At 39.8% G+C, this 20,704-nt stretch overlaps 1 protein-coding gene across 3 annotated transcripts; it reads left to right on the top strand.

The window, feature by feature from the left end:
• Positions 1-791: 791 nt before the first annotated feature.
• Positions 792-19,995, top strand: SLITRK5 (SLIT and NTRK like family member 5). 3 transcript variants are annotated; one of them, XM_036404274.2, is made up of 3 exons: positions 792-905; positions 2,367-2,461; positions 3,446-19,995. In XM_036404274.2, exon 3 carries the CDS (start codon positions 3,454-3,456, stop codon positions 6,316-6,318), a length of 2,865 nt encoding a protein of 954 aa, XP_036260167.1. In that variant the 5' UTR covers positions 792-905; positions 2,367-2,461; positions 3,446-3,453; the 3' UTR covers positions 6,319-19,995. The 3 variants fall into 3 exon arrangements, with proteins under 3 accessions (XP_036260167.1, XP_036260166.1, XP_036260168.1); XM_036404273.2 differs by having other exon boundaries at positions 2,256-2,461; XM_036404275.2 differs by lacking the exon at positions 2,367-2,461.
• Positions 19,996-20,704: the final 709 nt, after the last annotated feature.

Genomic DNA, 20,704 nt, shown 5'->3' with positions numbered 1-20,704 from the left:
TCTCCGCGGTCCTCGCGAATGCTGCGGAGGCTCCCGCACAGCGAGCAGCGGCAGTGCCGACCGCCGCGCCAGCGGCTCCCGCCACCCCCCTCCCCGCGGCTCCGCTCCGCGCCGCCCGGCCGCGGCCAGCGAGCGCTGCGGGAGAGGACGGAACGGCCGCGGACCTCCGCCCGAATGGTGCGGGCAGCGGGAGCGGCGTCCGGAGCGGTGGAGGAGCGAGGGGAAAGTTGGCCCGTGCTAGCGAAAGTGCGAGCGCAGCCCCGGGGTGCGTGGGGCGGAGGAGTGGCGGGGCGGGCGCGCCGCGCTCGTATCGGCATGTGTGTGCCTGCGTGTGCCCGTGCGCTGGGGGCCGGTGCGGGCTCGCTGCGCGACGCCCCACGGGGCCGGCTGCTGCTGCTGCTGCCGCCGCCGCGCCGTCACCCGGGGACACCCGCCCAACAGCGCGGCCCTCGCCGCGGCCCCTGCACTCCCGCCTCCCTCCGCGCCCCCCCGCGCCCTCTCGGCGCCGCCGCCCCGCCCTCGCTCCCCTCCCTCCGCCTCCCCGCTGCGCTCGGCGGCGCGGGCACAGCGCGGCGCTCCGCCGGCCGCCCACGCCCCCGCCGTGCGGGCGCGCGCCGCCGAGCGCGCGTGCGCGGCGGGCGCGCCCCCGCGGCTCCCCGGGCGCGCGCGCGCGCGTGTGTGAGTGTGAGTGTGCGGCGCGTGTGGCCGCGGGTGCGCGCCCCTGAGCGCGCGCTGTGCCTCGGCGCCGCCTGCGTGCGGGGGGTGCCCGTGCGCGCTCCGCACCGAGCTCCCCGGCGCTGCCATCCTCGCCTCCGCCGCCCCGGCGGCTCCGCGCAGCGCCCGCGCAGCGGGTCGGCATCTTCATGGGCTGCCACCATGCTTGGGCCCTGGAGATTTCGGGCGAAGTAAGTACCGGGCTTGACTTTTCTCTCGCTCTCTTTCCCTCTTTTCTTCCTCCCTTCCTTTCCTCGTCGTGTCCCCCCCCCCCACCCCCCCCGCCCCTTCCCCGCCGGGTCTTCCCTTGCTGTTGCTTTCCACCCCCAGTTCCCGGCCGCTTGCCCCCCTTTCGCGAAAGCCATTTCTCCCAACTCGGGGTGCTGCTCAGTTGGGTGGCAGCGTCCGGCTGGAGCTGCTCGCTCGCTCGCTGCTGCTGTCGGCGGTACTGAAAGCTGCTTCCAGCCGGATATGCAGTGCGGTAATCTAAGGGTTGAACTCTTCGGGGAAAAAAAAAAAAAAAAAAAAAAAAAAAAAAAACCACACACACACGCAAGAAAAATCCCGATGCAACCCCTTTCCTCTTCTCCCCTCCCCCCGTCGCCCCCACCCCCTGGCCCCCCCTCAATCTGAACCTCTGTAGGGAGCTGGCGAACAGCAGCACACAGTCATCACACAGGGGTTTCCAGGGCGGGATTGCAACCTTGCATATAGCCAGCTACAACTTTATTTTCTTTACCTCCCATCCCCCGCCTTTTTTTTTTTTTTTGTCAGAGAAAGGGGAAAGGGAGAGGGAGGGAAAATTGTATTTGCCTCTTTTGCTAACCATAATTGAATTAAAGTTGTAAAATGCCTGGGAGTTTAACACTGACCGGGCAGGTTTTCAATAGGTTGTCATTGTGGGTTTTTTTTTTTTTCTTCTCCGAAGAACTGTTGGCTAATGGATGAATGGATCTGATCGAGCTGAGAAAAAATATGCTAGATACATGCCTTTGAGTAAGATTTCTGCTGCCTTTATGCAGTGAAGCCTTTTTGCTTTGAGTAATTCCAATCCAGTTGACGTCTGGTCAGAATTAGAAAGATTCACGGAGACTTCCGATTTCTTGCTGCATGATTGCCTTTGCTGCAAGTGCTAGTTTTGCAGCCTTGAACCTGATGCCACAGGAGATGTCTTGCAGTACTGAGACTTCTCGTTTTTTAGGATGCGTTCCTCCAAACCAGAGTTGTGTCATGAGGATTGGAGCTCTGAGGTGGACGATAGAAAATGCAAGCCTGGTCCAAGATCCCAGCATTTAAACCTGATGATTTATTAGTCTTCCCCTACCGACACACAAAATGCATTTATTTTCCCTATTCATATTGCTTTTAGACTAGTAGAAGTAGAAGAAAGCCACGAGGAGTCAGAAAGACAGCAAAAAAGGAAAGGATTTGTTTCCAGCTAGGTGGAATTCGGACATTAAATTACTGACGTAGGTCAATGGTAGGGTTTCCCTTCTACCCTCCTTGGCTTTTAATCAGCCTGGGTGTCTTCTTCCCTAAAGGATGAAGAGCACTGACAGCCATCGCTGCTTATAATCAGTAACTCTGATGTTTGGAGTGTTGGCAATGAGATATTTTCATGAGACCTATTTAGATCTCTCCACTTCTACCAGGCTAGTTTTGCAGAACATTGGGAATAAGCGCTATGTCAGATATGGATGAGACTCTGAAGATGACCTGCATGTTTTACATTTTTCACAAATTTTGGGTGAGTGGTTAAAACATTTCTTTTGAGAGTATGTATGTGTGTGTGTGTGTGAGAGAAAACAGGAGACTTTTGCTTGAAATGAGCTCTGTTACATTGTGTATAACTTGGGAGGGGATCACATATCAATTAATATTACTTGCTTTTGTAAAGATGCACAATTTCCGTAATTGAAGAGAGCTGTTAAGTGCACTGAAGTAGGAGGTTAATGTATTTAATCTCATTACAGAAGAATTCCTGCACAAAAGTCATCTGGGGGTGCGAGCGTGTGTGCATGTGTGTGTGTGTGCGCGCGTGTGTGCATGTCTGTGTGGGTGGGTGTGTGCTTTGTAAATGTATAGCTAGGGAAAAAACCATCAGCATAAAAGAGTTTTAAAAAATGTGTGATGTGGAGAATGTGTCAGTGTTCCCTCTGTTGAATTAAGATGCCATTTTCAGCACTGAGCATTTTTTCTTTGGATTCCTACCATGGTATTTCCATCACCAGTTTAAAATCAAGGTAAAAGGAGGGGAAGACCTTGGTGCACGGGTTCAGCAGGGAGGCTCTGAAGGGAAGAGGGAGCTGGGTAATAGGGGAGGTGGGAAACCTCGTAAAATGGTGTTTCTTTTCTCTTAAATTAGAAACGTGAAACTGAACTGACAGCCATTTTATGTATATTTATGGGGCTGGTTGTGAAAAGGAAATCCAAAGAAGCATTGAAATTCACCCCACACTAACAGAACCAGAGCAATTCCTACTGTGACCTCACCTTTTTAGACACCGCAGGCATTTGACTCACAAGGAGTTGCCTATCAACCCTTTAATCAAGGCATGTCATCCAGTTTCCAAAACTGTGGGAATTAGAGGTGACAGGAGGGGTTTTTTTTTGGTTGGTGAACAGTCCATTCTCTACCCTACTGAAGACACATATAAACTTTGTTTCCATTTCAAATGTTATGGGGCTACCCTATTATGCTACTTTTTTTTTTTTCTCCTTATCCCTACAGGAAATAAAATGTATGCTTGCTGCTCTACAGTAACTTTGGAACAGGACCTCAACAAAAAAATGCATATCTGGATGCTGCAGACGATCGCATTTGCTTTAACATCACTAGTCCTTTCCTGGGCAGAAAGCATCGAGTATTATGGGGAAATCTGTGATAATGCGTGTCCTTGTGAGGAGAAGGACAGCATCTTAACGGTGAGCTGTGAAAACAGAGGGATCATCAGCCTTTTTGAGATCAGTCCACCAAGGTTCCCTGTTTACCACCTCTTGTTGTCTGGGAACCTTTTGAACAGGCTGTACCCAAACCAGTTTGTCAATTACACGGGGGCTTCGATTTTGCATCTGGGGAGCAATGACATACAAGACATCGAAACTGGGGCCTTTCATGGTCTGAGAGGTTTAAGGAGGCTGCACTTGAACAATAACAAGTTGGAACTTTTGCGGGATGACACTTTCCTTGGGCTAGAGAGTTTGGAATACCTACAGGTCGATTATAATTATATTAGCGTCATTGAACCCAATGCCTTCAGCAAACTGCATCTGTTGCAGGTGCTGATTCTCAATGATAACCTCCTCTCCAGTTTGCCCAACAACCTTTTCCGTTTTGTGCCCTTAACTCACCTGGACCTGAGGGGTAACCGGCTGAAGCTGTTGCCCTATGTGGGCCTCCTGCAGCACATGGATAAAGTGGTGGAGCTGCAGCTGGAGGAAAACCCCTGGAATTGCTCTTGTGAGTTGATTGCTCTAAAGGATTGGCTGGACAGCATCTCATACTCTGCGCTGGTGGGAGATGTGGTTTGCGAGACCCCTTTCCGCTTACATGGTCGAGACTTGGATGAAGTCTCTAAGCAGGAGCTTTGCCCCAGGAGGCTCATCTCTGATTATGAAATGAGACCTCAGACACCACTGAGCACTACAGGGTATTTCCACACTACCCCGGCCTCAGTCAACTCTGTGGCCACTTCTTCTTCAGCTGTTTACAAATCTCCCTTGAAGCCCCCCAAAGGGACCCGCCAACCCAACAAGACAAGGGTGCGCCCCACCTCCCGCCTGCCCTCAAAAGACCTGGGATACAGCAACTATGGCCCCAGCATTGCCTACCAGACCAAATCCCCGGTGCCTTTGGAGTGCCCCACTGCCTGCACTTGCAACTTGCAGATTTCTGATCTGGGCCTCAATGTCAATTGTCAGGAGAGGAAGATTGAGAGCATTTCTGAACTGCAGCCCAAACCCTATAATCCCAAGAAGATGTATTTGACGGAAAACTACATTGCGCTGGTACGCAGGGCAGATTTTGTGGATGCCACTGGGCTGGATTTGCTGCATCTGGGCAATAATCGGATCTCGGTCATTCAGGACCGGGCTTTTGGGGATTTAACTAATTTGCGAAGGCTGTACCTGAATGGGAACCGGATCGAGCGGCTGAGCCCAGAGCTGTTCTATGGGCTGCAAAGCCTGCAGTACCTCTTCCTGCAGTACAACGTCATCCGGGAGATAGAGGCAGGCACCTTTGAATCTGTCCCCAACCTTCAGCTCTTGTTTTTGAACAACAATCTGCTGAGGTCTTTGCCAGGGAACATTTTTTCTGGTCTGTCTCTCTACAGGCTGAGCCTGCGGAGCAACCACTTCTCCTACCTGCCGGTGAGCGGGGTGCTGGACCAGCTGAAATCCCTGCTGCAGATCGACCTGCACGAGAACCCCTGGGACTGCACCTGCGACGTGGTGGGCATGAAGCTGTGGCTGGAACAGCTCAACACCGGTGTCCTGGTGGACCAGGTGATCTGCGAGTCCCCTAAGAAGTTTGCCCAGAGCGACATGCGGGCCGTCCGGGCGGAGCTGCTGTGCCCCGACTATTCGGACATCGTCGTCTCCACGCCCACGCCGTCCCCGGGCCAGCTGCCGGCCAGGACCACCCCGTCCTCCTCCACCGTGCGCCTCAATGGCACGGCGGCGGCGGCGGGCGGCTCCGCGCCCGCGGGCGGCGCCGGCAGCTCCTCGGTGCCGCTCTCGGTGCTGATCCTCAGCCTGCTGCTCGTCTTCATCATGTCCGTCTTCGTGGCGGCGGGGCTCTTCGTCCTGGTGATGAAGCGGCGCAAGAAGGGCCAGGGCGACCACGCCAGCGCCAACAACTCCGACGTGAGCTCCTTCAACATGCAGTACAGCGTCTACAGCGGCGGCGGCCACCACCACCACCCCCACCTCCAGCAGCACCCGCCCCACCGCGGCGGCGGCAGCGGCGGCGGCGGGGGCGCGGCGCTGCCCAAGGTGAAGACCCCCGCCGGCCACGTCTACGAGTACATCCCGCACCCCCTGGGCCACATGTGCAAGAACCCCATCTACCGCTCCCGGGAAGGCAACTCGGGCGAGGATTACAAAGACCTCCACGAGCTCAAGGTCACCTACAGCAGCCACCCCCTGCCGCCCGGGGGGGGCGCGCCGCCGCCCCCGGCGCCCCCGGCGCCCGGCGGGGAGGATGCGCCGGCGCGCAGCCCCGCGTACAGCGTGAGCACCATCGAGCCGCGGGAGGAGCTGCTCTCGCCGGTGCAAGACGCCGACCGCTTTTACAGGGGCATTTTGGAGCCCGACAAACACTCCCCCTCCACGCTGGGTACACCCGGCTCCACCCTCCCCGACTACCCCAAGCTCCCCGCCGCCTACACGTACTCCCCCAACTATGACCTTAGGCGTGCCCACCAGTACTTGCACCCGGGGCCGGGGGACGCCAGGCTCCGGGAGACGGTGCTCTACAGCCCCCCGAGTACTGTCTATGTAGAGCCCAACAGGAACGAGTATCTGGAGCTAAAAGCAAAACTAAACGCAGAGCCGGACTACCTCGAAGTGCTGGAAAAACAGACCACATTCAGCCAGTTCTGAGAAACAGCCCCCCCGCCCCCCGTCCCCTCGCCAGTCTCAGCAGCTCCTTCTCTAGAGTATTTGTATTTAACAACCACACGCAAAACAAAGAAACGTAAATGCTGACCTCCCTACACACACACACCTCGCCCCCCTCCTCTTTTTCCCCCTTTAATTCATTTTATTGTAGGGCGAAGTGCCTTGGCACAGGACTTTTCAGCTTCGGGGAATGATTCTGAAAGGGTGTGCTGTTCAGTTTGGTTTGGTTTTGGTTTTTCTTTTCTGTTACTGCATTTGGAAGTCGGAAACCACCTATTGTGTAAAATGGGCACAACACTGGCATTGTGCGGGTGTCCATGTGTGTTTGGGGAAGGTGGCAGGATGTTTCATGGTTTCTTGTCAGGTCACATTCAGGATTCAGGTCGTGCTTTTTTTTTTTTTAATTTTTTTTTTTTCAGACATTCTTTAGTTTAATTTTCTCTCTGGTTGAAGAGTACAGCGCACATTTTCCCCTTTTAGCCATGGGTGAGTCTAAATGGCTTTTATGGAGAGATTAGCACACCCCGACTTTAATACAAGGTTTCCTTTTTTTAAGGATGTGTTTGTATACTTTCTGGACTTTTGAATTAAAAAAAATATATATTATGATCTTTAAAGGGATCACTGTAGATGTGGACAAATCATTAAAGAGTGCAGAGATATATGATCCATAACTGGTTAGTGAAAATAACTTATTGATGAAATATAAAAAAATATTTTATTGTAGCACCTATTTTTATATGCACATTAGCATTTCTCTTTCCTTCACTATTTTAGGGCCTAATCTTGCAAATTTTTAACTCACTTGAGGATCTCTATTTGTGAAAGAAGTCCCAGCTTAGGCCTTCATCCTGCAGGCACTTAAGCACATGAACAACTTTACCAATGCGTGTAGTTCTAGAGATTCACTCATTGGGCAAAGTTTGTCAAAAGCCCAAAAAATTAGGAAAGAGGATGCAGAATTCTTCTTACAAGTAAAAATACTGGAATGTTTGAGTGTTTCTTTCTTTCCTTTTTTTTTTTTTTTTTTAGGATGGGGTCCAAAGGTTGTGGATTGCTTTAAAGTATTGCACTAGAGTGAGAGCTTTTTTCCCAAATCTGATATAGTATCAGAAAGACCTTTTAAATCTCTATAGATAATGCCAGTTATGACCAAATCTTAACAGACAATCGGAGACATAAAATCTGATCACAATAGGAAAAAAATCATGTTTCTCTATTGAAAAAATGTGTCTTTTAGCAACCTCCTGCTCAGAAGTCTGGTTGGGCAAACTAGTGAGGGACATGTAGAAGGCATTCATTTTATCAGTAAAAAAAGGTTCATTTTTGATTTGTCGGTTTCATTTTTTCTTTTTTTTTTAATTTTGTATTAGTTAACCAAAATATAATGATTTTGCAACTGTTGTAGCCAGTTTATGATTGTTTAGTCGAGTACAATTGCACTTGTACAGATCCACATGTTTACTGGCATCCTGAAAGACCAAATGATGGACTGTACACATCTCTATAAAATGTCTTTCCCCCTTTGGGCAGCAGGCAATGGCAAGGATATTCATAAACACAGTATCACTGTAAGATGGGACAACTGATGTCTCATATGTATCCCAGCACATGTGATTTTTTAATAGTTTCTGAATAAACACTTGGTAAATATTTCAAATGTAAGATCCTGAAGTAATGAGTATCTGAACTTTAAAATTTCTGGCCAAAATAATCTGTTTGTACATTGGATTCTCTTTACTAGCAATTCTGGCTCATCAGAAAGATCTGACGTTTCTAGGCAAAACATAATGTGTTCTCTGTTTTTGAAACATGACATGTGGTAATTACCAGCATATATAACATGGGTCAGAAAGCAGCACAGGGGTATATGTTTCAACAACATATTGAACAGGATAGTTTTATATTTGTATTTTGTTTCCTTACTGAGGTGTTCTCTAATATATGGAACAGGGTAAGTGATATTTCACGTCTTTTCTTTCTTCATTAGGTTATTATATTTAATATTGTTTCCAGAGTTGCTCACTAGTACATCTTTTTATTGCTAAAGGGCTCTGTTCTATTCTGAATTTCCTACCCATGTACAATCTGTCACTTTCTACAAAAACAAAGCTGTATAACTGGTCTGTTGGAATTCAAGAAAAATGTTTTCTTGGCGTGTGTTCTTCCCTCTATGCCACCCACACTGAGCAAAAGCAAAAAAAAAAACTCAAAAAACAAGCATGACTGTATTTAGCTTGGACAGTTTAGTAAGTGGAGTGTTATTTCAGTTTGAAATGCAGAGTTGAGGAGTGTTCTTTTGTCACAAGAGACATAACAAATGGCTATTCTGTTCACTGCTCTCTATCCTGCAGACTTCCCATTGACACCAGTGAGAGATGTGTGTGTGGCTGCCTGAGGTGCAGTTTTGGAGCCCTAACTTTGAATTGCTGTCTTTATAACTATTGCTGAAACCAGTGGCCCGGTTCTTCTTCCATTTAAGCTCAGTAGAGGCATGCTGTTGTTAAATGGGTATAAGTAAGAAAATTTTCAGCCTCACTGACTTTGCCAGAGAAAGGCTAGCTCAGAGAGGATTGAAGGAGAAGCTCCTGCAAACTTTGTGTCTGTTCATGTGTATATACATCTTTCCTGTGTGGTTCTAAACTCATGTTTATGAGTTTGCATAGGTGTCAGTACAAGCATAGGATGAGGTCCTTAGTGTGAAAGGTACATTTTGCATGGCATTCTGCCACAAAGAGGCAGCATCCGCAAATGAGTAAATGAGCAGGAATTGCTTGGATTTGTAAGAAATAGCTGAAAGAAATCCCCTGACATTCTGTTTATGTTTGCATTCTGACACTGCCATTTCTGAGGTCGGTAGTACTGCTGCTTCCATGTGTTCTACACGCATTTGATAACTGCTAATGAAGGATTTTTCTAATGGCCTACTCTACAACCAGAGCAATTAATTTAAATCTTTTTGACAACTCACCTTCAGTAGAAAAAAAAACATGTTATCACTTGTGTTACTGGAGAAAAAGATTAAATTACATCAATTGCCTACACAAAGTGCATTCCTGAAGATAAATCCTTGAAAAATAATACAGAATGAAAAATAATATTCTTTAGTCAGTAATCATCCTGAGACTTATCTGAAAGGGCTACTTGTGAATGAGGACTTCAATGGAAGTAGGAGTTCCCACTCAATGGCTAGTATGATATATCATCTGTGGATAATTATTGTAAGAAAAGGTAGATGGGAATAGAAATTGGCAAAGCGAGATGTCCCTCTGATTCAAAAAGAGGATAAGAGATAAAATAATTTGTTTGAAGAAAAATCCACCCTATTTTGAGAATTCTGAATATTATTTTAGGTTCATTATAAGACTGGTTTAGGTCAGTTGATAAAGTGATATTCCCCTCTTTTTTTTTCCTTTTTTTGTGTTTTGACAAGTAATATTGAGCTTACTGAATCACTCATGTGATCTCACATTTTACTTCAAAAGTTCCTAAATGCATGAAATTCTGTGATCAACAACAACAACAACAACAACAAAAAAAAAAAAAAAAAAAAGTGGAAGAGAATCCTGGTTTCTCAATATAATTACTGGAAACAAAACATGAGTGAGACCTGCTCTTCCCTTCCCTTCCCTTCCCTTCCCTTCCCTTCCCTTCCCTTCCCTTCCCTTCCCTTCCCTTCATTTCATATTTTACTCTCATCTTTAACAAAATGAGCTGAATTTCAAGTGGTTAATCCCCGAAGATATAGCCTGGAATTTCTAGACATTCCTACACACTGTTTGAAACACCAGATGTTATGTCAGTCCTCTCATCAGTTTAAAGTCTGACAAAAATTCAGCTTCCACTTTAGTAGTTCTAGAGCCCACATTCTCACACCTTTATTTTTAATACATACATCTTTACCATCCAGTATTTTAATGGTCACTTAAGGTTGTGAAAACATCTTCAGTTGAGTCTGCATACTGTAATATTTAATTTCTTAATGTTTTCCTATGTTTTAACTTTTTTATAAAGCTGTAGGTATTTCTTAGAGGAATTCAGATACAGTGGTACCTTTTCTCATATCACATAATAATTTAGTTGTTTTTTAGTTATTAAAGTAATTTTTAAAAATGGTTAAAGAGCATAAAGATGAGCTTATGGCCTGTGGTAAACACAATGTAGAAGATACATCTGGAAAGGCAAAAATAGCTAATTGTGGTTGTTGGAAAAAACGAAGGCAAAATCCTGGTTTTGTAGGTTGTTTAGATCTCTGTTTAGCTGGAGCTAAAATGTCTGACCAGCATGTTGTTTCTTACAGAAACTTAAGAGTCTGTTTAATGCATATGGTTCCCTCTCAGGGGGCCGAGTCCATTAAGGCACTACATCCTGAAGGACAGGGTAAACAAGAACTCCTTCATTTTTAGAGGGCAGGTTCTTTATATTGCTCAGTGTCTCCAGGGAACCTGAATAGCCTTTCATTAGGTTACAGAGTGGCATACTGAATTACAGCGTCTCCAAACCAGAGAAGGAGCTGAAATCTTTTGCTGTCTTATGCAGAACTGAGAATGCTATTGGCACTACTGGCATTAAACAAGAAAAATGGGGAGAGAAGAGGAAGTGAATGGCAGACACAATGCCATAGCTGTCAGCCTTCAAACAGTGGTCACATTTCTATTGATTATTTGATTGTAGAGAACTTGCACCTCTGTTCTGCAGCATCCACTTACCCTGGAAAATGCAGGACCTCAAGCTAAGGAATGACAAGAGGATGGAGGAGTAGATGAGTGAGGCATTTCTGTGAGAGAAGTGGGCAGGATAGCAGCAATCTGAATGGGGCAGCCACACTATTTGTTTTTCCCAACCCTTCTAAGAAGCTTTGCAATGTATTTTGCTGAAAAGAGAGCACACAGATCTCCTTACAGTCCAGCAATACTGTCTTACATATTTGTGGTTTTTTCCATTTATGCATAAATAGTATCCTAATACTACAAGTTTTTGCAATTTATTTTTTTCCTGCTCATTATTCAGCTACATTTCAGAATTTCTAGCAGTATGATGATACTCCAGAAATGCTAAGCACTGTTACACTTTAGAATAATTGTTTATTCTTAAAACACTGAACAGAACAGAGATGGGGCAGAGAAAAACACATATTTAGGTCCTAGGAACAAGAGGCATCTAGTTAATTGAATATACAAAGAAATAAAGTGTAATGAAGTTTGTAATTAAATGGTTATCAAATTAACTACTTAACTTACAGCTAATGGGCCACATTTTGCTTCTAGTTATGTGAGTACACAACTGGATTCCATTGACTTGAGGAACTTGCAAAATATTTACCTTGCTCCTGTAAGTCTGGCTTTTTGTCATTGAAATAAGCCATTCTCTTAGTATTTTTGTTTTGTACAGTAAAAACTTGAATACAGCAATTACAAACATTAGTAGTGCTGCTATGTATCTCTAAAATGAATCTCATCTATTTCCAATCTGCTGACAAATTAACTAAACACTGATGTGTTCAGTGATATGGCACTGTAAAGTTTATCTTGGACTCATATTGTCCTGATTATATGGGAAGTACAGTTTACATCCACAGATAAACATGTGGCTCTTCAGAATGAAGAACCACATGAACAGACAATATACCTCTATTTAATTCTGTGGACTTGGTCCCAAAACCCGGAATTAGATTAAATACCTATTGATAAAAATTGTTCCCTTTGTGGTGTTTCTGCCATGGAAGATGCAACTACTTTTGCTGCAATTTTGCAAGCTTATATTTACAGTATTTTTAAATTTTGCAGAAAACTTCCTACCATGTCAAACATAAATGATTTTTTTTTTTCCTGGCTGGACACAAGATTACTATTTGTATATCATGACATGGTTCTGGGTGATCTTCCAAAAATGTCCAGGCTGGGATAAGATAAAAGGTTGAAATAATAATTGTGTAGTTCAATATTTAATCTAATAAAATATTTTTTTCTCATGATTTCAACAGTATATCTGATTTTGTGAATAGTAGATTATTAACACGTTTGGTAATTTTGTACCATTTCTGTGGCAAAAAGTTTATGTTCATATTTGAGGAAGGGGAAAAGGTATGAGATTGCTTTTGTCAGACTTCATATCAACTTTATTCAAAAATGCTTAGAGCAAAAGCACTGAGTTAAATTCTTCAAACTTGAAAGGTAAAAGTCTAGTCCAATTTATGAATTTCTGAAAACAGTGTTTAATTGCCAACTAGATTATTATTTTAAATATTTGTATTTTTTTGCCATCTGTACTTTAAAAAAACAACATATATGTGTGTGTGTATATATATATGAAAGTGTATGTGTACATATATATAAGTATGCATATATACATATATATGTACATCTACACTTAGATCTACCTTTATTTCTTTAATTAAAATTGTCTTTACTGTGATGTAAGAATATTTCCATGTAATATTTCCAGATAATTTCCATGTAAGCTTTTAGGCTTGGAATGAAAGAAAAGTTCTTCATAGAGCATATGTAAAAGATAAATGCTATATCCATGTAATCACCAGAAAATCAGTCCAGTCATACAATGCTTCAACTTTTCTAATACAGTAATACAAATTTTGGGTTGGAGTTGCTAGGAACAAAAGTTTGGGCTCAAATCCAGTTTTCAAGTGGCTGAATATGGATTGAGGGGCATTAATATTCCAGTACTTTAAGCCTCTACCTTTTACATTTGGCATAATATCACATGGCAAAACTGGCCTGAAATTGACTTTCTGTAACTTTATAACTATAGCAATTAATTTGTCCAGTCAAATGGATAAATAGACACATAACAAATGTATTTTTGACAAAGGCAAGAGTTCTTAGAAAGGTCTTTCTTTTGGATATCTGAATTTAGTTTTAAAATACTGAATTCATAATGGTATTTAATTATGCAATTAATTATTACAAGTAATGACAAAGATTTGTTCACTTTCTAAATGCTGAGCTTAGGTGAGCTAATCAGTCTTTTAGTTACAACTATACTAAAGCTGTTAGTCCCAGTGGCAGTTGCTTTCTGCTGAAAATTATAACAGGGTTGTTCTCAGCATTGGTACTCTTCAGCCATGATACAATTTTATCATTGTAAATTCATTTTTAAAATATGGAAAATTAAACATTTTTAAAAGCATTTTCAAGTTGGCAGATTGCTAAGTTGAATTGAATATGTCGTTAAGTTTATCTAGTATTTATAAATTATCCACTTTTAAGTAGTTTTCTCATCTTTTTATTTGAAGCCATACATACAACTCTATAAGTGATGTAATGATGTGGTTACATGAGTTTATTTGTGGTTGTGTACAGCGCTGCACTTCTGGTTAGATGGCATCTGGTAATTTATAACAAAGCCAAAATGTCTAGATTACAATATTCTTCACATTAAGCTCAAAATTCGAGAATATGTACATTTTTCTGTTTTCAAATTTGTAAGAAATGCCTACACTAACATCAAACAACTTGAACCACTTTCAAAGAATTAATATTATGCTGAATCATTTATTCCCAAGTATAAATATCTTCTTTTGGTGATAATGAAAAGTGCATCAAAGGAAAAATTGCCTAATCAGTATATTTGATGGTTTTGAAGTGAATGAAAATTCTTCCATTGATTTTACTTTTTTGGAAGCATGTAATGTCTTTACACTGTATGTTTTTTCTTTTCCTGTTAGAGACTGTTTATTGGCCTACCATGCAGAAGAAAAATCCCCGCTACAAAGGTGTTTCAAATCTCAGCTGGTGATATCATCTCTATCAGTAACAGCTTTGGCTGTTCCTTAAGGTTGTTTCATTTTTAAAGTGATTAAATTATGCTTGGTCTTTTAAAAGTGGATTTTTTTGCCTTACATCCATCCAAACATATCATGCAATGTAGTCAATACTGGTGGTGGAAATTATTTTAAATATTATATATTGATGGGTTCTTCAAGTTTATAACATTAATGTTTAAAAATGAGGTAACAGTTACATATTTTTTATTTTAATTTTATGTTTCCCTGTCATTCTGTTTTCCCTACACATTACTGAATCAAACTGCCTGCCTTTGCTTTGAAAGCTGCTTTTTATTTTGAGTACAGAGCTCGGTTGTGTGCAAAGGGATCTAAGCTATTGTTCCTCAGTGTGTTTATTTCTTTTAAAGAAAAATATTGTACTCTTCTAAATAGCTATTGATTTTCTAAGGAGAATCACATGGTCTACATTTCTCCTCTCTCCATTCTTACATTGTGAGGCAGTGACGAAGTGTGTTTGGTTTTGTAGCTTTTTTGTTGCAGGTGTAACACCTTAAGCAAAATCCTCATGGTTGTCAAAGAAAATTATGTTTTAGGTAGGAATTTTGAAAAAAAAAATTCTACCTATAGCATCATTAGTGTAAAGTTGTAACACAAATACATGCCTGTATAAACATGCTTTTATATGTATGTGTGTGTCTGGGACACCACCCTGTTCAGATTTTTGTTTGTTTGTTTGTTTAGGGATTTTTTTGTTTCCTTGTTTTCAGTTAATTTTTTAAAATGCACCTTATCTCAAATACAGGATTTGTCCTGTAATTAGGCAGTGCTTATATAATGAAGTTTATAAGCAGAGTAATTTAAGTCATAAAGTGAACTTCATCTTCTTATTGACAATTTCGGATTGGTTTGAAATGTTTTAACTTTTTGGCCTGACAAGTAATAACTTCCAACAAGTAAGTGGCAATGTGCCATATTATCATGTTGAACAGTAGAATATATTAGTTTTATCGTGCAATATATTACTTAATAAATTTTTAATGGTAAGAGTCTACTAATGCATATTGTACTAACACATCCATTAACTCTTCCTTAAGAATACTTTTCCTAAAGAATAAAGTTACTACTCTCTTGCAAAAAGTTTTTTCTAAAATACGAGAAGTAGTTAAGGTAATGATTCTAAATTCACCAGTTTTTAGAGATATAATTGAATGTGTTTATGATGGGTAATATTTTTTTATCCATGCATAATTTTATACAATGAATGTGTTCTATAATTTTCAGTATATTTTATATACAAAGTGTTATCTGTAATTAAATATTTCTTAAGACTTCTTGGATTACTAAGAAGTTTTTGTTAGATTTAGTTAGGATCGAGCTTTAATTTTGGAGGAAGGAAACTCCCATCTCATCAGACTATCTTTATTTTATGAGCAATTGTCCAAATAACTCAGATTTATTTTTCTTTAATGTTAAATTATGTGTTATTTTTGCCTCATTTGCAGTTTAAAAGTTTGAGAATTACTTACTGCTCTATATAATCATCTATGATGAAATACAGAAAAATTCCTATCTTTGGTCTGATCAATACTATGTAACTTCAATTTACAGTTACTTAGTGAAACTGTTTGTTTATTTTATGTTTGTCTTAGACTTAGGTACCCTTATCTGCAAGTCTGTGTGTCAATGTAAAGCCTCACAAACGTTCACTTAATCAAAACTCAGTATTACTTCACAACCCAAACAAAATCATTTAAAACAGCAAAGAAGACAAAATTTCCAAAGTAAATTTTGATTCTCTGACTACTTCCACATATGAAAATTTTATTTATGTCAGTTGTCCCATTGGGTTCTGTCAGAAATTTTTGGTTACATACTTCTGTGTTTGAAATTTGGAATTTGAATATATGTCTGACACACACAAACTTATGCCAATGCTTAATCTGAGTTCTTGTTTGTGTAATGGAGAAAGAAGTGTTTCTTAACAAGTTAGGATTATGATTACTGTTACAAAAGTATTTTCTTCCCATGAAAAGGTCTTTTCTGTATTTACTCATGTAGAAAATATACAATTAGGTGTGTGTATCAGAGAGCATTTTGATATGTTTGAAAAGTCCTGAGGATCTTCAAAGCTAAAACTAGTTCAGTTTCTGAAATGCTTGCTTTTTGCTTTCAGTTGAATGTTGCTGGCTTGAATAGGTTACTGATAATAATGTTTAAGCCTAATGGCAGAAAGGTACTAGGAGGGTTAATGATTTTTTTTTATTTATTCAGATATTTGAACTGTCAATCTATATATAGAATTTAAGTAGCTATAGGTTCTGAATGTCTTCATTTTGTCTTGTCCTCTAAAACAGGGTGGGTTTTTTTAAATTTTAATAGAGATTGCAGGATTTGAATGAATTATAGAGATGTTAAATAGCTGTCATTCAAACACATCAATAAGAATAGTTGTTTTTATTGTTGTTGTTGTTTTCATTTCGCTCAGAAAAAATCAGGTCATATTTATTTTTGAGACTCACAGGGTTTTTAGGAGGTGAATGAATAATTACTAAGAGGCCTTGGACCTCTCCATGTTAAAACAAGTTAAATGACCACAGTGATCAAAAAGGAGCTCATTTTAGTGAGTTCATTATTTGAGAATATGATAAATTTATATTTATCTCTGCATTTTAAATATTGAAAAGATTAACATTGTCAAAATTGTTTATTAATACTGAGAAGAAAGCAATTATTCTCAGGGCAGAGACTCTTAAAATGAGTATTTTTGTTACCAGAAGTTAAATCAAAGATTTCAATTTAACTGTCTAAATTAAGAGATGCAAAAATGATAACATACAGAACATAGAGTATTTAATATTGAGAATATTGCTAAAACTGAAACTTGTAAGCATCCTTTAGATACATACAGCCTTTCAACCCTTGATGTCAGATTCTTATGTAGAAAGGATGTTTTAGCTGTAGTTAGGACAGCGCAGTCAGAGGAGAGACAGGTATTTTGGTCTATCTTATTTTATCTAATCTTAGAATAATCATTTTTGTTAGCTTTTCTTTTTTTTCCCCGTTACACAGACATCAAAATTCTCATGTCACATTTGGAAATTATGGTGTCACAAGGTGTTCCAGAGCCTGGACAAATTATAATCCAGTAGCAGAATAAAAATTGCTACAGCAAACTGCAACATGAAATTAAAATATGATGTTCTGTGAACATGGGAGATATTTGTGAGAGTACTTTGTTGACAACTATTTGATAATTATGGCTTGTATTCTTCTAACACCTTTCTTCCCAAAGGATCCTAAAGTGCCTTACAAAATTAGGGCCCGTTCCTGCCCTGATTGAAGTCAATGGGAGCACTGCCAATGGGAACAGCACTGGGCACTTAGGAAGCTAATAAAAGCTGCATTCAAACATCACTTCTGCCACTGAAATGTGTAACTGTTCAACTTACACAGCAATACTCCCAGTGGTTTAAGACAGGAAGTGAATTTATCATATACAGATTGCAAATTTGAAAAAGAAAATATGATTTTAAAGGGGTACATGGTCGAAATTATTATTAAATGTTAATAATACTGATTTTGGTAAAGATTTCTGTTTGAATCTTCAGCCAAACAGATTTTTCTATTTTTTTTTCTGAAGATCTGAACATTAGTTCCAGTAAATCTAATCACTGATATCGCTTTCATTATTAATATATTGCATACACATATTTGGGAGCTCAGATGTGCATGGATTTGGTGCAATAATTTTAAAAAAATCTAAAAAATATAACATAATCATACGAGTAATCTTCTACAGTTATTTTATCTTTTTCCTGATTCGTTCTTAATTTCTACCTGAGAAAGCCTGATATTACTATCAGTATTTTCTGTATGTTTCTGTGTTTGTTCAATTTATATATTGAGCTGATTGCTCTGATATGTGGAGGACAGGATTTGATGTTTGTATACTTGAAATTCCAGCATTATACCACATATACTGATATTTTTATTTTTAATATAGAGACCTTTCATATAAAATTTTTCAGCTATAAAAACATTAAAGAGCATACATAGATCCAAAAAAAAACCCCAAAACATGAGAACTAATGCAGGTATTTGTAATACTATGAAAAGGCCTGAATTGTTTTTCATTCAGCACTTTTTTCTCAATCATTTATATTGGTGAATGAGAAAATAATTCTATTATTTAACATTTTAAAAATTATCGGTATTTCACAAAGAGGAAAAAATAGCTCTTGGACTGTTTTGTATGTCTCTAGTTATAGACTTTCAGATGGGACTGAAAAATAAGCAGCTCAAAGAATAACTAACCATCAGAAATTATCTAATAGAATATGTAGCTGCTGAAGTCTCTGAATCCGATGAATGCACATGCTGTACATTCAAAAAAAAAGGTTTGAGACTACAGGGCTAAATAAATTCAAATCTATTCTTACTGAATCTATTCTTATTCAGTAAATATTTACTAAATCTGCCAGCGAAATCTCAGAAGATGATTTCTTTGCCCTTATGACCAGATAGAAATTCTCTGTTATCACTCATTTGGATAATATATTTATCTTATTAAAACAGCAACCAAAAAAAAAAAAAAAAAGCTAAAAAAACCCAACAAAAAACCCAAACAACAGACATCAAAAAGGCCCCAAAACAAAACAAAACCCACAAAGCCAAAGTCCAATGCTGTACCTGCGTAAAATATTTATGGTGTACCCTTGATCATACCTGAACAAAAAGTTTATAAGATAGTTCATAAAAGGGGTTTCCAAAGAAATAAGAGCATATTGTATGTGTCTGTTACATATATGTGGCTTTCAAGTATTGAATACATGGAAGAAGGCACTGTTGGAATGTAATTCATCAGTAGATCTAAATGTCATCTTCTATGAAAAACACAAAATTTTACAAACTTTTCCAACAGTTAGAACCTTGAAATATGCAAATTACTAAATCTATGCGGAGTGAGAAAGTGCCATGTTTTCTTACTTACCTTTCTGGCTAGAAATCTCACATCATCTCCAATGATAATTTAACATAAGTTAAAAAAAATTGGCAGAACAGTTTCTGAAAGCTACAGACAGACATGGAAAGGAACCACTGAAGTTAACAGCCAATTAGTTTTGTTTTCTTTTGTATGTGTTTTCAATAAAAGTATTACCTATTTAATACTTCTAATTAAGTCATTATTATGTCATAATCATAGGTTACAGTATAATAATTTGGCATAATGAGTTAAATTAGGGGTTAAACCATCTTCACAAAGAATGAGTCATTGATGCGTGTAAGAAAAAAGCCAATGAAATAGTTAAGGATGTGAAATCTGGTGCCTGGACTTGGAGCTATTGATATATTAAGCTTGATACTGCACAGTCTCTTTTACACATTTACAAAACCAAGAAAGAAGTAATTATGCAAGTGCTGATGACAGGCCAGGAGGAATTTAGCACTTCAGTCAAAATATGGGATTAGATTTTATCCTAAGGGTAGGATTAGTGTGTGATCTCATAGTCACTTAATAGGTTTCCTATTAGATCTTCCCTAAGGCCTGTTTTTGCAGTCCTTAGGCAGGCCAAACACCCAAAGAAATCTGTGCACTTTTGCTAAGCAAAGGAGTTTTCGATGTCTTCTGAAAACTTCAAATTATTTAATACATATATATAAAATAAGTAAAGGGCTAGATGACAATTACTAAAAAGAAAATATATTATTAAGTTCTATGCTGTTAAGTATCTGGGCCTAAATGACTCATGCAATACAGAGATCACACATCCATCTCGTAGAAGAAATAAATTAGCTCGTGTCAGATTCTGCATTCTTTTCTGACTTCCACCTTACTCAGCAAAGCATTGTAGGATCTGACCTTTAAAATCTTTTGTATTGTATTTCTTCATTAATAAATATTTTGTAAGACTTTACTGGGTGCTACAATACTTTTCATTAATTTCCATTAAACATGTTTTCATTGGCATATCTGTAACCATTATAGGAAATACCAACTTTGTATTAGAAAGTGAGGTGGATATACCTCTTCTTTTTTTTCTTTTTTTTTTTTTTTTCTGCACAGCTCAATATAAAAATAAACCCACATCAATTTCCTGGGAAAGTACTATTTTTCAAATATCTTTTAGAATTTGTTAAATAAAAGTCTTCCTGACAAACAAAACATGAGTTGGACTAAAATAAAAAGAAAGCCATCCAACTGATCTAGTTTTACTAAAGCCTTTGTCAAAAACCTCAGAATTTGAACATGTATCACCAATTTTGAAAAAAAAACCCAAAGAACCCTGACATAATCTGTCATAAATAAATGGTTGATCTAGACTGTTGGAAACTGCTGAGTGCTATCTTACAGAATGCCCTGCTTTATACTTTAAAATTTAATTAATATACCAGACTATAAAATTATAAAGGATTATAAAATACACATTTTCATGCACACTCATCTCATAATTTCAACCTATAGCAATGGATTTTTTTACCAATGCATTACGTTTTTGAGAGTTCAAAATACTTTATATAATTAATACTTAAATAATCCTTTAAGATTTGTTTTAATAAATCTTTAAAACACCATACTCAGAAAAGGCCAAGCAGTGTTTTTAATAGAATGTTTTAAATGGATTA

The sequence above is a fragment of the Molothrus ater genome, chromosome 2 (genome assembly GCF_012460135.2).
Source record: "Molothrus ater isolate BHLD 08-10-18 breed brown headed cowbird chromosome 2, BPBGC_Mater_1.1, whole genome shotgun sequence".
In the NCBI taxonomy this organism is placed as follows: Eukaryota; Metazoa; Chordata; class Aves; order Passeriformes; family Icteridae; genus Molothrus; species Molothrus ater.
The sequence above is the reverse complement of the archived record's forward strand: the minus strand, read 5'-3'. Positions and strand labels throughout refer to the sequence as shown.

Excerpts from the sequence above, each read along its gene's own strand:
- SLITRK5 (XM_036404275.2), top strand. The coding sequence starts at position 3,454 with ATGTATGCTTGCTGCTCTACAGTAACTTTGGAACAGGACCTCAACAAA.